General features: G+C 53.5%; 1 protein-coding gene across 11 annotated transcripts in view; it reads right to left on the bottom strand.

The window, feature by feature from the left end:
• CFAP46 (cilia and flagella associated protein 46) overlaps nt 1-21,000 on the bottom strand; it is a 95,897-nt gene that overhangs the window by 22,074 nt on the left and 52,823 nt on the right. For all 11 annotated transcript variants that reach the window (XR_011564359.1, XR_011564358.1, XM_070781157.1 and 8 more), the window contains exons 28-40: nt 20,665-20,854; nt 19,688-19,887; nt 18,295-18,444; nt 17,553-17,702; nt 14,364-14,512; nt 13,430-13,528; nt 12,509-12,641; nt 11,745-11,891; nt 10,095-10,295; nt 9,907-10,013; nt 8,644-8,820; nt 7,827-7,962; nt 589-777 (exon numbers count right to left, since the gene is read on the bottom strand). Coding sequence is in view for 9 of the 11 variants with exons in the window: in XM_070781157.1 (XP_070637258.1) it covers nt 589-777; nt 7,827-7,962; nt 8,644-8,820; nt 9,907-10,013; nt 10,095-10,295; nt 11,745-11,891; nt 12,509-12,641; nt 13,430-13,528; nt 14,364-14,512; nt 17,553-17,702; nt 18,295-18,444; nt 19,688-19,887; nt 20,665-20,854 (2,028 nt within the window). In the remaining 2 variants the exon portion in view is untranslated. The remainder of the gene's footprint in view (nt 1-588; nt 778-7,826; nt 7,963-8,643; nt 8,821-9,906; nt 10,014-10,094; nt 10,296-11,744; nt 11,892-12,508; nt 12,642-13,429; nt 13,529-14,363; nt 14,513-17,552; nt 17,703-18,294; nt 18,445-19,687; nt 19,888-20,664; nt 20,855-21,000) is intronic.

Below are 21,000 nucleotides of genomic sequence, written 5' to 3' on the forward strand. Positions count from 1 at the left end.
GGTCTCCAAGGCTCAGGTGCTGGGAGGTTCTAGAGTCTGCTGAGGAGCCTCAGTTTGGGGCAGGCTGACAAGAATGGGAGTGGGTGATGGGCAGGGAGGCCTGGTGTGCTGCAGTCCATAGAGTCGCAGAGAGCTGAATGTGACTGAGCTACTGAACTGAACTGAACTGACAAGGACATGAGTTTGTACTGAGTCCCATTTAGGACTATTTGGTTCATTTAGTTATGTCAAATTATTTGGGTCCACACTTGATGAAATCTCAGTCTAAGAACAGAACACATTTTCCTCAGAATCGTTCTGCAGATGTAACTCATCTTTTTAACAGATGGCAGCTCACCTTTATGGACGGCTTCCTGTGGCGACACAGCGGTCAGAGCACCCGCCTTGGGAAGGGGCACCTCCCCCAGGCAGACCCTGATCTCATTAGCCAATCAGACGGGCCTTTTTGGGCTGCTGGGAGCTACCGGGGCAGAGAACCTCTCTGCTCAGAGATCTCGGGGGACGTTTATGAACCCCGACCTTCTGGGTTCCCAATGGCTGGTCAGGCACACGGTGGGGGGGCCCCCAGCGCGTGTCCGGGGACGTTACCAGGCCGACGGCGGTGTAGTCACTGGGGCTCTGCAGGAAGTCGGACAGCAGCTTGTCCGTGGAGCTCTGCTCCAGCTGCCGCTGCCGGGCGTCCTCCCAGGTGAGCTGCAGCGTGTCCAGACAGCCCTCCACGAGGCTGAGCCTGAGGTGCCGCAGTCTTCGCATCAAAGGGCTGCTGACATTCTGTAACTGAGGGGTGCGACCATCACCGCCCGCCCAGCTCGCCCGCCGGGCCCCCGCCCGCCGCCGGGGCCCCCGCCCGCCTCTCCCTCCGCTTCTCCCTCCGAGGCGAGCCCAGCTCACCGCCACGCCCCGCGCCCGCCACCGCCACGCCCACCGGGCCACGCCCACCGCCAGGCCCCGCCCACCTCTCCCTCCGCTTCTCCCTCCGAGGCGAGCCCAGCTCACCGCCACGCCCCGCGCCCGCCCATCGCCACGCCCACCGGGCCACGCCCACCGCCAGGCCCCGCCCGCCTCTCCCTCCGCTTCTCCCTCCGAGGCGAGCCCAGCTCACCGCCACGCCCCGCGCCCGCCCACCAGGCCACGCCCACCAGGCCACGCCCACCGCCAGGCCCCGCCCGCTTCTCCCTCCGCTTCTCCTTCCTAGGCGAGCCTCTCTTCTGGCTCGGTCAGTCAGTGGCTCTTCCTGATTTTACGTAATGGAACCGCAGAGCACGTGCTCTCTGCAGGCTGTGTCCATCCTGGGAGTTGTTCCGTCGCTCAGCCATGTCAGACTCTCTGCGACCCCACGGACTGCAGCGCGGGGCGCGGTGAGTCCCTTCACACGGACGAGCTGCACTCTGCCGAGGCCATCTGCGCGCTTGCTCCCACACCTCCAGTTTGGGGCTGTGGCAAACAGCGCTGAAGTGAGCGTTCGCACACGCGTGTGGGGGGCACACGCCCCGGAGCGGGGTGGCCGGGCCACACGGGGGCGCGCCTTCGCTCTTCACGAAACCGCCAAACCGTTCCCAAGTGGTCGCTCACGCTGTCCCCACCGGCAGCCTAGGGCGTTGTCCCAGTGTCCCGCGTCCCGATAACATTTGGTGTGGTTGCTCCTTCAAGTCGTGGCCGTGTTAACAGTTGTGTGGCGGTTTTCCCTGACTCACTAATAAACTTGCCGTCTTTTGTGATTATTTACCATCCACGTATTTTCTTTGAAGAAAGGTCTGTTCACATGTTTGGCCAGTTATTATTGGGTTGCTTATGTCTATTTTGAAAGTTCTTTACATTAATATAGTCTAGATACAAGACCTTTGTCAGATAAATGATTTGTAAATATTTTCTCCCAGTTGGCAACTTGTCTTTGCATTTTCTTACTGGTGTCTTTTGAAGAGCTGAGTCCAATTTATAAAACTTTTTTTGATGGATTATGATTTTGGTCTCATGGGTAAGAAAGACTTTGGTCTCATCTGCTAAACTTTAAGGCTGCAGAGGCGTTTTCCTATGTTTTCTTCTAAAAGTGTCACAGTTTCAGCTCTTACATGTAGCCCTGTGACCAGTCTTGAGCTGGTTTTTACACGTGGTGTGAGGTATGAATGGAAGGGTAATTCTGGGGGATGGACGTCCAGTTGCTCCCGCAGCTTTGTTTTAAAGGTGAGCCCTTCTTACTGAACCCTCTTTGCGCCTTTGCTGAAAGTCAGTTTTCTTTCTGTATGCATGTGTCTATTTTTACATTCTCTATTATGTTCCACTGATGTGTAAGTTTACATTAAAGCCACACTATCTCGATTCCCATAGCTTTACGGTTTAGTTCAGCCGCTCAGACGTGTCTGACTCTTTGCGACCCCATGGACTGCAGCACGCCAGGCCTCCCTGTCCATCACCAACTCCCGGAGTTTACTCAAACTCATGTCCATTGAGTCGGTGATGCCATCCAACCATCTCATCCTCTGTCGTCCCCTTCTCCTCCCGCCTTCAATCTTTCCCAGCATCAGGGTCTTTTCCAACAAGTCGGTTCTTCATATCAGGTGGCCAAAGTAGTGGAGTTCCAGCTTCAGCATCAGTCCTTCCAACGAATATTCAGAGTTGGTTTCCTTTAGGATGGACTGGTTGGATCTCCTTGCAGTCCAAGGGACTCTCAAGAGTCTTCTCCAACACACTTCAAAAGCATCAGTTCTTCGGTGCTCAGCTTTCTTTATACTCCAACTCTCACATCTATACCTGACTACTGGAAAAACCATAGCTTTGACTAGACGGACCTTTGTCAGCAAAGTAATGTCTCTGCTTTTTAATATGCTATCTCAGTTCAGTTTAGTCACTCAGTCGTGTCCGACTCTTCGCGACCCCATGAATCGCAGCACGCCAGGCCTCCCTGTCCATCACCAACTCCCAGAGTTCACTCAGACTCACATCCATCGAGTCAGTGATGCCATCCAGCCATCTCCTCCTCTGTCGTCCCCTTCTCCTCTTGCCCCCAATCCCTCCCAGCATCAGAGTCTTTTCCAATGAGTGAACTCTTCGCATGAGGTAGCCAAAGTACTGGAGTTTCAGCTTCAGCATCATTCCCTCCAAAGAAATCCCAGGGCTGATCTCCTTCAGAATGGACTGGTTGGATCTCCTTGCAGTCAAGGGACTCTCAGGAGTCTTCTCCAACACCACAGTTCAAAAGCATCAATTCTTCGGCGCTCAGCCTTCTTCACAGTCCAACTCTCACATCCATACATGACCACAGGAAAAACCATAGCCTTGACTAGACGGACCTTTGTTAGCAAAGTAATGTCTCTGCTTTTGAATATGCTATCTAGGTTGGACATAACTTTCCTTCCAAGGAGTAAGCGTCTTTTAATTTCATGGCTGCAGTCACCATTTGCAGTGATTTTGGAGCCCAAAAAAGTAAAGTCTGACACTGTTTCCACTGTTTCCCCATCTATTTGCCATGAAGTGATGGGACCAGATGCCATGATCTTAGTTTTCTGAATGTTGAGCTTTAAGCCAACTCTTTCACCTTCCTCTTTCACTTTCATCGAGAGGTTCTTTAGTTCTTCTTCGCTTTGTGCCATAGGGTGGTGTCATCTGCATACGTGAAGTTATTGACATTTCTCCTGACAATCTTGATTCCAGCTTGTGCTTCATCCAGCCCAGCGTTTCTCATGATGTACTACTCTGCATATAAGTTAAATAAGCAGGGTGACAATATACAGCCTTGACATTACTCCTTTCACTATTTGGGACCAGTCTGGTATCCCATGTCCAGTTCTAACTGTTGCTTCCTGACCTGCATACAGGTTTCTCAAGAGCCAGATCAGGTGGTCTGTTATTCCCATCTCTTTCCGAATTTTCCATAGTTTGTTGTGATCCACATGGTCAAAGGCTTTGGCAGAGTCAATAATGCAGAAGTAAACGTTTTTTCTGGAACTCTCTTGCTTTTTTAATGATGTTGGCAATTTGATCTCTGGTTCCTCTGCTTTTTCTAAATCCAGATTGAACATCTGGAAGCTCACGGTTCATGTATTGTTGAAACCTGGCTTGGAGAATTTTGAGCATTACTTTACTAGCGTGTGAGATGAGTGCAATTGTGTGGTAGTTTGAGCATTCTTTGGTATTGCCTTTCTCTGGGATTGGAATGAAAACTGACCTTTTCCAGTCCTGTGGCCACTGCTGAGTTTTACAAATTTGCTGGCATATTGAGTGCAGCCCTTTCACAGCATCATCTTTTAGGATTTGAAATAGTTCAACTGGAATTCCATCACCTCCACTAGTTTTGTTTGTAGTGATGCTTCCTAAGGCCCACTAGACTTCACATTCCAGCATGTCTGGCTCTAGGTGAGTGATCACACCATCGTGGTTATCTGGGTCATGAAGATCTTCTTTTGTACAGTTCTTCTGTGTATTCTTGCCACCTCTTCTTAATATCTTCTGCTTCTGTTAGGTCCATACCATTTCTGTCCTTTATTGTGCCCATGTTGGCATGAAATGTTCCCTTGGTATCTCTAATTTTCTTGAAAAGATCTCTAGTCTTTCCCATTCTACTGTTTTCCTCTATTTCTTTGCATTGATCACTGAGGAAGTCTTTCTTATCTCTCTCTATTCTTTGGAACTCTGCATTCAGATTAGTATATTTTTCCTTTTCTTCTTTGCCTTTCACTTCTCTTCTTTTCACAACTATTTTAACGTCTCCTCAGACAACCATTTTGCCTTTTTGCATTTCTTTTTCTTGGGGATGGTCTTGATCCCTGCCTCCTGTACAATGTCATGAAGCTCCTCCGTCCATAGTTCTTCAGGCCCTCTATCAAGTCTAATCCCTTGAGTCTACTTGTCACTTGCACTGTATAATCGTAAGGGGTTTGATTTAGGTCATACCTGAATGGTCTAGTGGTTTTCCCTACTTTCTTCAACTTAACTCTGAATTTGGCAATAAGGAGCTCATGATCTGAGCCACAGTCAGCTCCTGGTCTTGTTTTTGCTGACTGTATAGAGCTTCACCATCTTTGGCTGCAAAGAATATAATCAATCTGATTTTGGTGTCGACCATCTGGTGATGTCTATGTGTAGAATCTTCTCTTATGTTGTTGGAAGAGGTTGTTTGCTATGACCAGTGCATTTTCTTGGCAAAACTCTATTAGCCTTTGCCCTGCTTCATTCTGTACTCCAAGGCCAAATTTGCCTGTTACTCCAGATATTTCTTGACTTCCTACTTTACATTCCAATCCCCTATAATGAAAAGGACAACTTTTTGGGGTGTTAGTTCTAGAAGGTCTTGTAGGTCTTCATAGAACTGTTCAACTTCAGCTTCTTCAGCATTACTGGTCGGGGCATAGACTTGGATCACTGTGATACTTGAATGGTTTGCCTTGGAAACGAATAGAGATTATTCTGTCATCTTTGAGATTCCATCCAAGTACTGCATTTCGGACGCTTTTGTTGACTGTGAGGGCTATTCCATTTCTTCTAAGGGATTCTTGCCCACAGTAGTAGATATTATGGTCATCTGAGTTAAATTATTCACCCATAGCTTTACAGTAAGTCTTAAAATCAGGTAATGTTAGGCCTCCAACTTTGTTCTTTTTCAAAGTTGTGTTGGCTTTTGTTAGGCCTTTTAAATTCCACATAGATTTAAAAGTCACTTTGTCAATTTCTATTTTAAAAAACCCTGCAGAATCTTGATTAGTATTGTAGATAATTTAGGGGGAGAATTGACATCTTAATAACATCAAGTCTCCTGAGCCATGAACTTAATATACCTTTCCATTTATTTAGGTATTGTTTAATTTTTCTAGCAATGTTTTGTGGTTCTCAGGGTATGAGTTTTCACTTTCTGGGTCAAATTTCATATGAAAGTGAAAGTGAAGTCGCTCAGTCGTGTCCGACTCTTAGCGACCCCATGGACTGCAGCCTACCAGGCTCCTCCGTCCATGGGGTTTTCCAGGCAAGAGTACTGGAGTGGGGTGCCATCGCCTTCTCTGAATAACATAGATTAGGAGAACAATCGTATGACAATTTCATATGTATGTGGTTATATTTAATATACATTGATCGTTATTGGCGTATGGAGATGTACAATTAGTGTTTGTGTACTGTTCTTGCATCGTGCAACCTTATTAAGCTCACTCCTTAGCACTAGCAGCTGTACTTTTCTGTAGATTGCACAAGGTTTTCTACACAGACAACCACATTATCTGTGAACGAAGACAGTTTTGCGTGTCCGTTTCTAATCTGAATGCTTTAGTTTCTTTGTCTTGCCTTGTTTAACTGGCTAAAACTCTAATAGCATTCTGGATCAAACTGGTGGAGGACACATTGCTATCTTAGTCCTCATCTTAAGGAAAAAGCATTCAGTCTGCCAACATGTGATGCCCTCAGTCAGACTGAGGAAGATCACTTCCGTTAACAGTTTGCTAAGAGGAATGGATGCTGGATCTTGTTACATGCTTTCTTCTTCTAACTGTTTTCTTTCTGGTTGCGCTGGGTCTTCTGTCACTGCACACAGGCTTCCTCTAGTTGCGGCGAGCTGGGCTTGCTGACTAGTTCTGTGGGCTTCTCTTACCGCAGAGGCTCTAGGCGCGCGAACGTCGCAGCACGCGGGCCAGGAGCTGCGTCACGCGGGTTTAGCTGCTCCACGGCGGGTGGAGTCTTCCTAGACCAGGGATCAACCCCCTATCCCCTGCGTTGGTGGGTGGATTCTCATCTACTATACCACCAGGGAAGTCCAATAATGTTTAATTTTTAAAAATATCTGGTGAACCAAATTGATTGACTTTTGAATGTTACACAAGTCCTGGGATCAACCTGGAATATTATCCTTTTTACACACTGTTGGATTTAATTTCCCATATTTTGTTTAGATTTTTTACACCTATGATCATGAAGAACTGTCTATAGGGTTTTTCTTAGTATCTTTATCTTGTTTTGGTATCACACTGACACCAGCCCTACAGAAGAATTGGGATGTATTCCCTCCTTTTCAGTTTTCCCAAACAATCTATACAGAACTGGCATTGTTTTTTCCCTTAAATGCTTGCTGGTATTCCCTAGTAAATTCATATGGGTCTGACAGTTTCTTCATGGAAAAACTTTTAACTACAAATTCAATTTATTTAATAAATTGAGGGCTACTCACATTATCTATCTTTTTATGACTGAGCTGTGGTCGTTTGTGTCTTCCAAGGGATTTTCCATTTCATCTCCATTGTCAAACATACGGCGTAAAGTTGTTCATGATATTCCCTTATTATATTTTCAACATGTGGAGTCTACAGTGATGTTATATCTCTTATTTCTGATATTGGTAATTTATATTCTTTCTCTCTTTTTAATCAGTCTGACTAGAAGTTTATCAGTTTATTGATCTCCTTAAAGAAACAGCATTTGGCTTTGTTGGCTTTCCCAGTTTTCAGTTCTCTATCTCATTGGTTTCCACTGTGGTCTTCAATTTCTTTTCTTCTACTTATTTTGAGTTTGATTTGCTCTTTCTACTTTCATGTTGAGGTAAGTGATTTAGGGTTTTTTTCTCTTCTCACACAAGTATTTGGTGCTACAAAAGCTCCCCTAAGTGTTGCATTAGAGATCTCTTACACATTTTGATATGTGCCACCCCCCACCACACACATACTGTAGTTCAAAATAGTTTCCCTTCTGATTTTTTCTCTGGCCCACAGTTATTCTGCTGTATGCTATTTACTTTCCAAATATTTGGTCATCTCTCCCGTAGCTTTCTGGGATTTTTTTTTTTTTAATCACAACACTTTTTTTTTTAACTGGGATTTTTTAAAATTGAGGTAAAATTCACATAATGTCCTTACGTCATGAAGGGACAGTAAGCTCTGGACACTGAGAAACAGGTCCACCGCTCCAGCCACGGCTCTCTGGGCCAGGTCATATGCTTCCAAGTACCGTGCAGTTCTCTGCTCTTCGTATTTCTCACTTTGGGCACACAACCTTTATCAGAAGAAGAGTGGCCTTTAGAACAAAACCGTCAAAGTGTCATATGGTCAGCACTAGACATGTGTAGCATGCAATTTTCATGTAATTATGATGTATATTTCATTAGTACTCTAAATCTTATAATTAGGTGTTTTACCTGGAAGGATCCTCTCAGTCTATCTGGAAGAGAGATGGAGGACCGCGCATGCAGTCTGGAGCTGGTGTGCAGGCGCTGCGGCAGCACTGCCGTGCGGGGGCCGGGCGGGCCCCTCCCTTCCCTGCCCGTGTCTGAGTGTCCCCAAGCCCTGCAAGGACCCCAGCGGCTTCGGCGACCACAGCTGCTAGCTGGGGGCTCCCAGGTGGCGCGTGGCTTTTCCCTCATAAAGGCTACTTGTAACGCCCGGCCTTTGGTTTGCTGGCTGTGTTTTGAACCCCTGCATGGACCCCTCGGTGGGGTGGCCCTGGGTAGGCGGGGGGGTGGGGATGGGCAGATGATGGGAGCGGTCAGGGGAGGTGACGGCACTGCTGGGGGTGGGCAGCTCCTGGCCTCTGAGGTGACACCTGTGCGGTTGAGTGTGAAAAGGTGTGCATGTCCACGCCTGAGCGAGGTGTGGAGCGACGCTCGCGTGCCCTGGGCTGGGCGGGAGGCTGCATCTGCCCGCTTCCCCGGGGCAGGGAGCACAGGGGTTCCCCCACCTCTTCACGCGGGCCCGCTCCAGCTGAATGTCCACGCACTTCTCCTCATGGCCGATGCTGGCAAACTTCTCCTCGACCTCCAGCAAGCGGTTCTCTATTTCCAGCATCAGAAACAAGTTCTCCAGGGGGTCTCTGTCCAGCTGCTCCCGGACAGCTCTGATCTGGAGGTGCACACACCTGCGAGGGCGGGGGCGGGGCATCGCTGCGACTGACGGGCAGGGCCGCCAGCCACCCACCACCAGCTTGGCTCTGGGAAACCGGAGGGGCACCTTCGTGACAGCACACTTCTCTCCACACCACAAGCCATGCCCATTGGTGACAATGCCACAAAGTTAGAAACTAACCTCTCCCCACCCCAGGCACTCTACATCCCTCTGAAAATTCAAAATCCCTCTCTTAAAGAACTCTGGGGAAGAACAGAAAACCAGGTGGAAATGCAGCCTGTTCACAGGTCAAACCTGCAGCTGGGGGTCCAGGTGCATCTGCTGGGGCGGGACCGGGGCGCCCCCAGAGGTGGGGACAGAACAGCCATGAGGAGCCCTCTCCCAGCACAGGAAGAGGTCAACAGAGAGCAAGGGAGTAAAGAAAACCCCAATCAGGCGAAAGCTGCGGCGCTCTGGTCGTGAAGCAGAAGCTGCTCTGTGAAGGCAGGACCTGCAAGTCTGACTTGACGGACAGACCTCGGCCGGCTCTGCACGTTCCCAGAAAGAGGCCCGTGCAGCTGGAGCTGAGGCCACGGGAGGCTGCTTTCCAGAAGACCAGTGACCAACCAGGACGACGGCCAGGGACAGACTGCTCGTCTGAGCGTGGACGTTCCTGCCTGGAGGCTGTCCTGCGGCCTCCTACCCTTGGGCGTCTGCAGAGAGCTTGATGCTGTGTCTGTGGACCAGACGCTCGGGCCAAAACTGGAGGGGAGAGCGGCAGGCAGACCGACAGACCCCGGGAAGAGGCTGACCACCTGGGGCGCCCCACACCAACTGTAGGGAGCAGAGTGGCCGGACCTTCCCCAGTCTTAGAGGCTTCCTGGACATCGAGCCACCTCTGAGGAGCTGGGAGTCCAGGGACAAACAAGCCACCAGCCCACCTGGTCCCAAGAGAGAGGCTGGCTGCCAAGGAAGGGGTGCGGGAGGCAGCTGCGGACACAGGGCCTTGTCCTGAGAGTCTCTGAACTTCACAGGCTCGAAATATGACTTAGAGTTAATAGTGGAAAGAAGTACACTACAACTTTCATGGTGATTAACATTCTTCCTCACAGAAAGTTACCTGGCCTCCAGGTCTGTGGTCATGAATTCCAATACGGGCATTCGGTTTGGTCTCTCCTTCTTGAGCACGTTGAAGGTGTCTATGAGTTTCTGGAAGAGCTTGCAGACCTGGGGCAGGCCCGGCGGAGTCACCGTGGCCCTGCCACCCTCCACCCGCAGACCCCCGCCCCGCACACAGCAGCCCCTCACCAGGGTCTCTCTCCTCTCGCCCTCTGCAGACAGGAGCGTGTCCGCCAGGGTCAGGGTGGACTGGTACCAGAACTCCTCACTCCCTCCCAGGCGCTGGGCCTGCTCCACCATCCGCCGAGCCTGCCCGTGCTTCTTCTCCTTGTTGGCGAGCTGTGCCAGCAAATGCAGGCATCTGGACTGTGCGAGAGGATCGCCTAGCTCCTGCAAAGGAGGTGCATGTGGACGGAGGATGGGGTGGGGAAGTGGGCGAGAGAGACAGACAGAGACACATACAGAGACGGAGGCAGAGAGGCAAAGAGAGAGAGAGGGAGGCGGGAGATCGAGGTGGGAGAGAGACGCAGCCAGGGAGACGCAGAGACGGAGCGAAGGCACCATCCGGGTGCCTGCCCAGGGAGGAGCCTGCAGGACAAGGGCCCCAGCGCTGAGCTCAATGCCTGTGCGTGTTAAGACATGCTCCGCAGAGTCCAAGCAGCCCCTCCAGCAGCAGGAGGGCCGGGTGGCCGCTGGGTGGAGGTGTGGACAGTGCGTGGAGCACCCTTTCATGGGTCTGAGGGAGGCTAACTGGGAAGGTCCCGGATGCTCAGACGCAGGCCAGGAGACGGGGTCGCGGTGCCCGGGGCCCGTGGGTGCCGGCTCGCAGCCCCGCCTCCTCGACCTCCTGCACCCCCTCCAGGTCCCCCCGCGTCCCCAGGGCCCGTCCTGGCTGCTCCCCTCCACCAGTTGCATGGCCGTGTCAGTCCCTCCCCCTGCCACACTGTCCCCCTGGCCTGAGACAGAGAGCTACAGATGTTTCTCTCTCGAGGGTTCTGTTCCAAAGCAAGGGCCAACTCGAACAGTTCTGCAACCTTGGCTCCCCCTCCCAGGGAACAATCCTGAATACCGCACGGAGCCGGAGCCGCCCGTCGGAGGCCCCGGGAGTCGCTGACGCTGCAGCCCAGCTGCCCCCTTGGGGAGGGAGGGACACATGGGGTGGCTCTACTCTGTGCTGCGCCTTCCCAGGGCACCATCCTCATGGGGACGGAGCCCAGGAAGAGGGTCTCAGTCCGCCTGGGGAGAGGAGGCAGGAGCCGAGGCATCCAGGAGCTGACACAGGAGGTCCCTCCCGGGGGAGCGGCCGAGCTGCCTCAGGAAAGCCAGAGGACAGCAGGGGCCTGGGAGGCTGAGCCGAAGGCTGAGCGTCCACACTGCAGTGAGCCTTTCCGAGGGGACCTGGCGAAACCCAGGCTTCCAGGAGACCTCCGAGCACCACAGACGCCTGCAGGGCCCACACAGAGGAGCAAGACAGAGCTCCGGAGCAGGCTGGGGCCCAGGACACCATCTGCCTCTGAGAGCAAACCGAAGCCCTCGGCCTCTCGAGGGCCCCATCGTCACACGCACCGTGAGGGGCCTGCTCAGAAACACACGCGGCCCCGCAGCCCAGGAGGAAGACAGCCCGCAGCACAGACCCGCCGCAGTTACAGGAAGCGGGCCGTAATGAAGCCAGAGGAGCAGACAGACAGAGCACGTGGACAGACCTCCACAGTCAGATGGAGGCTCCAGAACAGTCTTCAGCACAGAAGGTCCCTGCCTCCATCCTAGCAGGGGCCTGGGGGGCTGCTTCTGGGGGAGGAGCCCCCACAGGTGCGGTGGGCCCGGCAGGTGTGGCCTCACCTGGAAGGCCAGGTACGCCTCTGACAGCAGCAGCCGCGCAGGCTGGTACAGGTCCATCGCCAGCAGGACTTCGGCCTTGAGGGTCCACAGCAGCGGGAAGGATGTTCCGTCCAGGCCCCTGCCAGTCTCTTCGTTTACCTTCAGGATCTGTAAGATGCGCAGGCCCAGAGGGGCCGCGTGGGTGCAGGGCGGGCACCGTTGGCGTGGCTGACCCCGGCCCCGCATGCCCGAGCCCAGTCCCTGCTCTGGGGCCCGTGGCCAGGCTGTCCTCTCGGGACGCCTGTCCCTGCTCCTGGCCAGGCCACTGAGTAGCGCCAGGTGCAGGGGACTCTGCACACCCTGGGGTCCCGGCACTGCCCACCACAAAGGGAGCCCCAGGGACGGCACTGCCACGGTGACCAGTGCCCTTGGAGCACACGTGGGACGGTCACTTCCTTTCCAGGCAAGCCCACCGCGCGCGGGGAGGGCGGGGGGCGCTCAGACGTCCCAGCTGCTCTGCGCCTGCTGCGAGGGACCGCCCTTCCCTACCCGTTGATGTGGGAGCTCCCACCCCTCACCGGCCACCCCCAGCCTGTCCTCTCTGAACCACAGCTCAGACCCTGCCATCTTCCCTGAGGGCCGGAGGGGCAGGGACACGCCCCGCCAGTCCCTGGATTTCCCAGGAGCCGGCACAAGGATCAGGAGGTCTCAGCCACTAGGATAGGTCCAAGCAGAGTGGCTGGAGCTGGGCCAGGGGCCAAGCAGCTTCAGCAGAGCAAGGCTACCTTATCCTTTGCTACGAGGGGCTTCGTCTCTGCCTGCGGGGCCGAAGTGGGGGGCTCATTCAGTGTTGGCAGATTTTCTTCTAATAGAGGTTCCTTATTCTTCTCCTTTTTCAAGGCAATTTCTTTTCTGCAGCTAATATAAGTAAAACAAGCGTCATTATGCCAAAGAAGAAACGCAACGGCCAGAGCACCTGAGAATGTTCAACTTCATTAGTAACCAAAGAAATACAAAATAAAAAGCCACAACAAGCAACTATCCACTCATGTGTTTACAAAGTTCTTTTTAAATTCCCCTCGTTTAGCAGCACAGACAACTCCCCCTTTTCCACATGTAGCCCTTTCTCTCTCCCACACTGTAGGCTCATGAACCAGCTACTAATTTGACATCCCAACCTGGGTGTTTAACACGAATCTCAGGCTTTCTCCAGCCAGAACTCCAGCCCATCCACAAGGCAGGCCCTCCTTCCTTGCTGGGCACCAACCGCAGAGTCCCGCCAGCTCCTGCCTCCTGGGGGCCCTACCTTCCCCGTGTGCCCGGGACACCACCTCCCTCAGCTCCGCCCCACCCAGACCTGTGCACCTGCCCCTCGTCTACCGCACACAGCCCTGTACATGGACATGGGATGCAGGAGGGCCACTGAGTAATGACCTGCCCCGGGGCCCAGGATGCCCCCAACATCCTGCGGTGGGAGATGGGTCCCCAGGCCCCAGGAGATGCAGCTGAGAGCAGGGCCGGCATTGAGCCCAGGCAGAGGGCGGGGGGGTCAGTGCTGCAGCAGGGGGGTCTGTGCCACATGGGGGGCCCAGGAGGAGGGCACCACAGCAGGGGTCCATGCCACAGTGGGGGGCACACACGGGGGGTGTCAGAGCAGGGGGCCCTGCCGCAGTGGAGAGGGGGTCCGCACAGCCGCAGCGTCTCACCTGGCCTGCTCCACGTCACAGATGTAGGCCTGCCCCACCACCTCCTCGTGGTACGTGGCTGCCTCCCTCAACCTCAAGTCGGAACAAGCCAAGGCAAGTCTGGGGGTGAGAGGAGCGTCAGCCCTGAGTCAGGCTGCCCTGGGCTCAGGAGGCTTGACACAGATTGGCAAACGGAAAAAGAACAGATAATTTGAGGATGTTTTCAATAATCTTTAAAGCTAAGCCAAGTTACTAGAGGAAAATAACAGATGCCGTCATCAGATTTCTCAACACATTTATAGTCTCGGGGTCTCAGGGTCACCTCCAGAGATGGAGACAAGGCCTGGTGGGGCTCTGACCCCATCACAACTGCAAGCCAACGAGCTCTGCTCTGACTTTTGTGCGAAACACTCTTATTTTGAAATGATTTGAAGCTTCCAGAAAAGTTACACAAACACTACAAAGAATTACTGAACACCCTTCATTGTCCAGGTTCTCTATCTACATATACAATAATATAAAAGTTATACTAATATATATATAAATTACTTTATATATAAATTTTATATATAGCTTAGGAGTGTGTGTAAATATATAAAATTATGTGTGTGTGATTATATAAAATTTATATATATATGTAATTTTTTTCCTGACCTATTTGAGAGTGGACACAACGCTCCTTTATTCTGCTTCTCCTACTTCAGCGTGTATTTCCTTGAAATAATGATACTCTCTTAAAAACCAGGTAGAAACTTTAAAATTAAAAATATTTTTATGTTTAAGTATTTTGATGTATTCCGCTTTACAAATCTTAGAGACTTTATTATTTATATAAATAGTCAACCACAGAATTAATGTTTTAAGATCTGATTTGTCTCTAGTTGCTTTGGGCAAATGTCCACTTTAGCCATGTAAACGTCTCCCAGCTTCCCTGAAATACAGCAGGAGCACCCACCGCAGGTGGTAGAGATCCTTGAGGCTCTTGCTTTCAACCACGGAGGCTGCGATGAGCACCCCCAGCTGCAGGACCGGGACTGCGAGCTCGTGAAGGAACATCTTCTGCAGGGCCTCCACCAGGTGGTCCAGATAGTACAGACTGTACGTCTGCGTCAAAACAGCAACACGCGAGGTCAAAGGCTGCGGAGGATTAGGTCCCGGCTCACAGGGCCTCCCCTAGGAACTCTGTCCTTCGAGGGGCCACGCACACAGGCTGTTGGACTCCTGCCTGTTGAGGGAGCCACTGACTTGTTCTCTGCCGCCTCTGCTTCGTCATTAGCTTTCATCTCCTCGTGTGCAATTTCCTAGACTTTTTAGCACAAGCACAGTTGAAGATCCTCACGAGAATAATCTACCTGCTTTCATTCAAATTAGAGGCTTTGTTTTCTTTATGTACCCACCAACTGCTTTAAAACTTCTTACAACGTTGGACTAGGTTTGATAAAGCAATTATTCTTCAGTGGAAAATTAAAAAATATGAATGAACGATTTAAAAAATCCACTTAAAGCACTGAGGAGTGAACAACTCAGAAAAAACGCCAGGGCCACGACACGCAAGATGGAGGGTGTCAGATGTGTGAACCCAGCATGTCGGGGCTGTGAGCCGGGGCGTCGGCTGACGCCGAGGCGGCGGAAAGCCTGCGCAGCACCTCTGACTTTCCTCTGTTGGGTGGAGTTGAGGGCCCACTGAAGCCTTAAGGGCAATGAAGTAAAACAGCCCTGTCACATTCAAGCCCAGTGGTGTTTGGGTGGCCTGGGAAGCACGTGGTTTTTTGAGGGGCCAATAATTGATATTCCTGATGAGGCCGCTCAAGAAAGGGGGTGGAGGGAGACAGCAATATTTATAGACTTAACAGACACTAGAAAGATAATAACAGGATATTAAGAACAACATTATACCAGTAAATCTTATATTTTATATTCACTGGAAGCCTCCTAGAAAAATACAACCCACCAAAATTACTACAAAAGAGAAATTTAAAAATCGAAAGTGTTCTGTAACTATTAAATAAAGTGGATCCATAATTTAATATCTTCACAAATAGGTCTAGGCCCGGAAGTCTTCACCAGGGAATTCTTCCAAACAATTAAGGAAGAAATAATAGCTAATTTTATACAAATTCTTCTCAAGAAGAGCTTAAAAAAGGAACACTTTGGAACTGACTGAAAGGTCAGTGTGATGCTGTAAGAAAATATGACACGTGCATCTGGTCTTGCTCCTGGTTCCAGCACTGAGCACCTAGAACCCTCTCACCCCACCCGAGTTCACACCCATGAGGGGACTCCTGGCCGTCCCTGTAGACCTTCAGGAGGCAGGCTGACGGCCAGAGGAACCAACCACATGGCAGGACAGTGAGACCCTCGGCCTGTCCCCCGATACCTGGGGAGGGGAGTGGCTGGAGGTCAAGTTAGGGACCAAGAGCCCACGAGAGGACTGGTCGTGCCCTGTCCTGGAACCTACGTGATCCCCCTACGGGACGGGCTTGGAGAGCTTCTGGGCTGGTGAGCACGTCCACCTGCCAGGAGGGAGGGGCATGCTGGCCCCCAGCTCCTTGGGGACAGACACACTCCCGAGTTTGGGACCCTCCAGACCTGCCCTGCAGACCTCCTCATCTCCGAGTTTGGGACCCTCCAGACCTGCCCTGCAGACCTCCTCATCGGGTTGTTTGTATCCATTACAACATTCTTTATAGCAGACCAGTGTATCTGCTAAGTAAAGTTTACCCAAGTCTGGGGGCCGGCGTAGCAAATATCAAACTTGGGGAGGAGCCCGGGACCCCAAATGGTGGCCACACTGGAGAGACATGTGGTGGCCTGGGGACCTGATGCTCATGACGGGGGTCTGCTGGGGCAGGCCTCGAGGGAGCCCTGATCCTTGGGGGCCACACTGACCCGGTGGTTAAGTGTCAGAGCCGAGTTCAGTGGGGTGGTCCCCTAGCTGGTGTCCCCGGGGGCGCTGGGCACTGGCTGCTGTGTGGAAACCCATGTGCCTCGGGTCAGAAGCATTGGGAGCAGAAAACAGTTTGGAGCCCGTGTAACTTCTCACCCCATCCTGACAAGCATGTGGTATGAAAGGAAAACTGAACACCAACTTTTCTCATCAACGTGGAGACAAACACCCCAAACAAAACATTAGCCTGTTGAACCTGATGATAAATGAAATGAGTAATACATCTCAACCAAGTTGAAGGAATGAAAGAGAAAAAAATTATCATTTGAATAGATGGAGAAAAATATTTGATAAGAATCTATAGCTGTTTGTGGGGCTTCCCTTGTGGCTCAGCTGGTGAAGAATCCGCCTGCAATGCAGGAGACCTGGATTAGATCCCTGGGTTGGGAAGATCCCCTGGAGAAGGGAAAGGCTACCCACTCCAGTATTCTGGCCTGCCTGGAGAATTCCATGGACTGTATAGACCATGGAGTCGCAAAGAATCGGACACAACTGAATGACTTTCACTTTCATAGCTGTTTAAGCTTAAAACTCTTAGCAAATAGAAATAAAGGAACTCGCTTAACCAGTGAAGAACATCTATGAACCTCCAACAGCATCAGTCACACGGAGTCTTGCTAAGACCAGGAGGCCTCGCCACCTGTGGTATTGAGCTGGAGGCAACCAGGCAAGTAAGATGAGGCGAGGGAACAGTGTAACAATGCCAAATTAGGGAAGACGTTTGCAAATGAAATGCAGGTTTTGCATACACACATAAAATCCAAAGAACCTATGGACAAATTACCAAAATTATCTGGGAGATGAGACAGACACAGAGGAGAAGCCGCGTGCGCACAGAGGCAGAGCGGGGGGCCTCACGGCACACACTTGGGAGCCCAGCTGCTGGCGGAGGCAGGGAGGACCCCCCCAGGCGCCAGGGGGCAGTGCGGCCTGCAGAGCCCTTGACGGCAGCCCAAGTTTTGAACCCGTGCCTCCGGAGCTGTGGGGAAGACCCTTCCGCTGCTCGGAGCACTCAGCAGCACCAGACGCCCTGGTGTGCAGCTGGACCACAGGCGCAGGGGTGTGGTCTGCGCGGGGAGCATGCAGCACAGGTGCCCGCAGAGGGGCCTGGGGCCCGACACCCTCTGGGCCCACAGAAAGCCCAGCAGGCAGGATGCGGGGACGCGGGCCTGGGGGAGAGGCGCTGAGTCCACTCACCGGCTTCTGCATAGTTGATGAGTTGATGGTAAAGTCGCTCTGATCCTGTCTGAATACAGATATGACTTCTTCAGGGCAGGCATAGGAAGCCCACTCTTCTAGGCTTGAGGGCAAGTCTTCGAGGCATTTGCCAGGAGCAGGGCTCTGGAACTGCAAAGCAAGAAGCCAGGCTCTGCTTTGGGAGGTGGAGCTGGAGGCAGACACCCAGGGGGCCCCGTGGGAATAGAGGTCGTGAGCCCTGGGCAGGCAGCCCCTCTGGGGATGGGTGTGGTGGGGCTCCCTGGAGACACCCAAGCCACAGATGACAGCTGACACCACTTCCCACAGCCACTCGGAGCCTTGTGCCCTGGACATGACCCCCACCCACACATCCCAGCTCAGCAGGGCTGCGGGAAGGAGGCGGGGTGTCTCCTGAAGCCCCAGTCCGGCAGGATGGCCAGGGTTGGGGCAGTCCCTCCAGCTGATGAAGTGACATGCACAGGCCCCCACGGGACGCAGAGAAAGTGCTGCCCTGCCCTGTACGGCCAGGGCTCCAGGAAAGCAGCTGATCACCAGGGCGAAGCCAGACCCTCCCGTGTCAGCCTCCTGACACCTGGGGCAGGGGCACTGAGGCCGCCCCACCTCCCAGGGCAGGAAAGCGGACAGAGGAACCAGGGCTCCTCGGCCTTCGAGGCCCAGCCTCTGGCACAAGGGCCTGCAGGGGCGCTGGGGCGCAGCCTGCCCGCCCGGAGGGTGCGGTCACCTGCTTCGGGTCCCTCCCCTTGTCTCTGTCCTTCTCCTTGTCTCTGTCTCTGCTTTTCTCCTTCTCTTTTTTAGGCAACAGCAAGTGTGAGCTTGCTACCGCTGAAATTCTACTTTCTGAAGTGGATTTTCCTGCTGTTGAGAAAGAAACCTGTGAAAAGAAATCCAAATTTGCAATGCTAATGTCCGACTGCAGCAGTGAAATGAAAAGACGCTTGCTCCTCGGAAGAAAAGCTATGACCAACCTAGACAGCGTATTAAAAAGCAGAGACATTACTTTGCTGACAAAGGTCCGTCTAGTCAAAACTATGGTTTTTCCAGTACTCATGTATGGATGTGAGAGTTGGACCGTAAAGAAAGCTGAGCACCGAAGAACTGATGCTTTTGAACTGTGGTGTTCAAGAAGACTCTTGAGAGTCCCTTGGACTGCAAGGAGATCCAATCAGTCCATCCTAAAGGAAGTCAGTCCTGAATATTCATTGGAAGGACTGATGCGAAAGCTGAAGCGTCAACACTTTGGCCACCTGATGCAAAGAACTGACTCCTTGGAAAAGACTCTGAAGTTGAGAAAGATTGAAGGCAGGAGAAGGGGATGACACAGGATGAGATGGTTGGATGGCATCACCGACTCGCCGGACTGAGTTTGAGCAAGCTCCAGGAGGTGGTGAAGGACAGTCTGTGGGGTAGCAAAGAGTCGGACATGACTGAACGACAACAATGACAGAGCTGGGTTTCCCTCCCCCCATGCAGATCTGAGGGCGGGTTGAGGACCCTACGGCTGGGCGTGGCCGGGCCGTGAGCACTCAGGGGACTTCCTCCAGGACTCTGGGCCTGCAGATACGCGTGGCTGACCCTTAAGAAGGGTTTGTCAGTTCCTAAAATAAATTAACGTCTTCAATGAAGAACACACTCAAGTGACTTTTAATGGTTCTAAAAGAACTGCAGGGGGTGGGGGTAGGGGCATCTTGCAGACAAGGATGGCCTTCCTCATCCTTCCCGCTGCCAAACGCCAATGGCCCTGCTGTCCCCATCACATGGCTGGGGGCGGGGGGCGAACTTGCCCCAAGAAGAGAGGCCTGTCCTGCTAACGCTGTCCTGCTGGGGGTCACAGCCCAGGGAGGTTCCTGAGAAGACAAGGCCACCAGGAGCTGCCCTGGGGACCCTGTAGACAGGTGGTAGAAAGGCAGCTATGTGAAGGGGCGCAGAGAAGGCTCTGGAAGCCCAGAGGCAGTGCGGTGGGAAGGAAGGTGTTGAGAGTGGTTAGGCAAAGGCGCTGGCCTGAGTCTTGCAGAGGAGGAAGCCCCCTCAAGTCTCCAGAGCCGGGGGCAGGGAGGAGAGGAGGGACGTGGTCCCAGGAGAGACCAGGACCCCAGGGAGCATGGCAGGGGCCTCACCTGCCAGATGCGGTGCAGGAAGGCATAGGCCATGAGGCAGTAGTCCTGGTGGCCAGCGCCGCTTGGGGTCACCACCAGGGCCAGCAGCGTGTAGGCACGGGCCAGCGTCTCCAGCTGCCGCACGCTCTGCAGCTCCTGCAGGGAGGGGGGCCCCGGGTCCCCCGGGCCCTCCAGGGCCCCCAGAGTGGACGCCGGCTTGTCTGAAAGACAGGGCACTGCTGGCGTCCCCACTGACTGGCCCAGGGCCCGCTGGCCCCCAGCCCAGGGCTGGTTCTCTTCTGGAGGGGGCAGCGCCCCCCTCCCAGGGCTCAAGGTCAGCCTCAGGGACAGGCCTCCCAGGGCTCCCCTGGCCTGCCTGCAGGGACACTGGCCACATCCCAGGCTGGGGTAGGGGTCTGGGCTCTGGTGTGTACTTGGAGCCCCCTGCCCACCATGGTTCCCTCTAGCTGGCTGAGCTGGGCATGCGGACACACCCAGAAGGGGCTGGACACCAAGCGTACGAGCCCTTGAGCCTCTAGCTCCTGCAGACAGGAGGCGGCCCCTCTCCCACCCTGAACTCTGCAGGCCTAGGAAGCGGCCGCCTTGGGACTGGGAATGCCGGCCAGCGGCCCTGGGGCCCTCTGCTGCCCGGAGCACCATCCTCCTGGGGGCGGGTTCCGCCCTCTGGTGACGGCGCTCACGCTGGCCCCCGAGTGGGCACCTAGAGCAGCTGCTGAGCGGCCACACCACATCCCCCACCACCTCCCTGAAGCAAGTTCTGCTCAGTCCGTCAGCCGCCAACCTCCCTCACGGCACTGGGCTGGGCGTGCCGGCTGCACGGGCCCTGGTGGACGCAAGGATGGGCACCCAGCGAGCGTGGCGGGGTCCTAACCTGGGCAAGCCCACAAGGAGCGTGCCTGGCAGGGGGATGTGGGGACGGCGGGGCCCAGGAGCCCCCAGTGGCGGGTGGCCCACCGCCAGCCAGAGGCACCCCTCACCTGTATCCTCTGCATCCACGGCCTCCACTCCGGCCGGCTCGGGGACGCCCCCCACCGGCTGCATCCTCAGCAGGATGTCGATCGCCCACTTGAGGTGGAAGATCACGTCTTCCAGAGGGAACTGCTTGTAGTACAGCCACTCGCTGAACTCCACGATGTAGTCCACCTTCTGCCACTCACTCTCTGGCTTCTTCAGGATCCAACAGAAAAGGCTGGAACACGTGGCAGCCACGCAGCAGCCATGCGGCCGCCGCAGAACCCACCACGGGCATCATGTTCCTCCACTGTGAGAGCAGAGGGTGCCCACCAGGCTCGGCCAGACCGCCATGGGAGATG

The sequence above is a fragment of the Bos indicus genome, chromosome 26 (assembly GCF_029378745.1).
Source record: "Bos indicus isolate NIAB-ARS_2022 breed Sahiwal x Tharparkar chromosome 26, NIAB-ARS_B.indTharparkar_mat_pri_1.0, whole genome shotgun sequence".
NCBI classification, from domain to species: Eukaryota; Metazoa; Chordata; class Mammalia; order Artiodactyla; family Bovidae; genus Bos; species Bos indicus.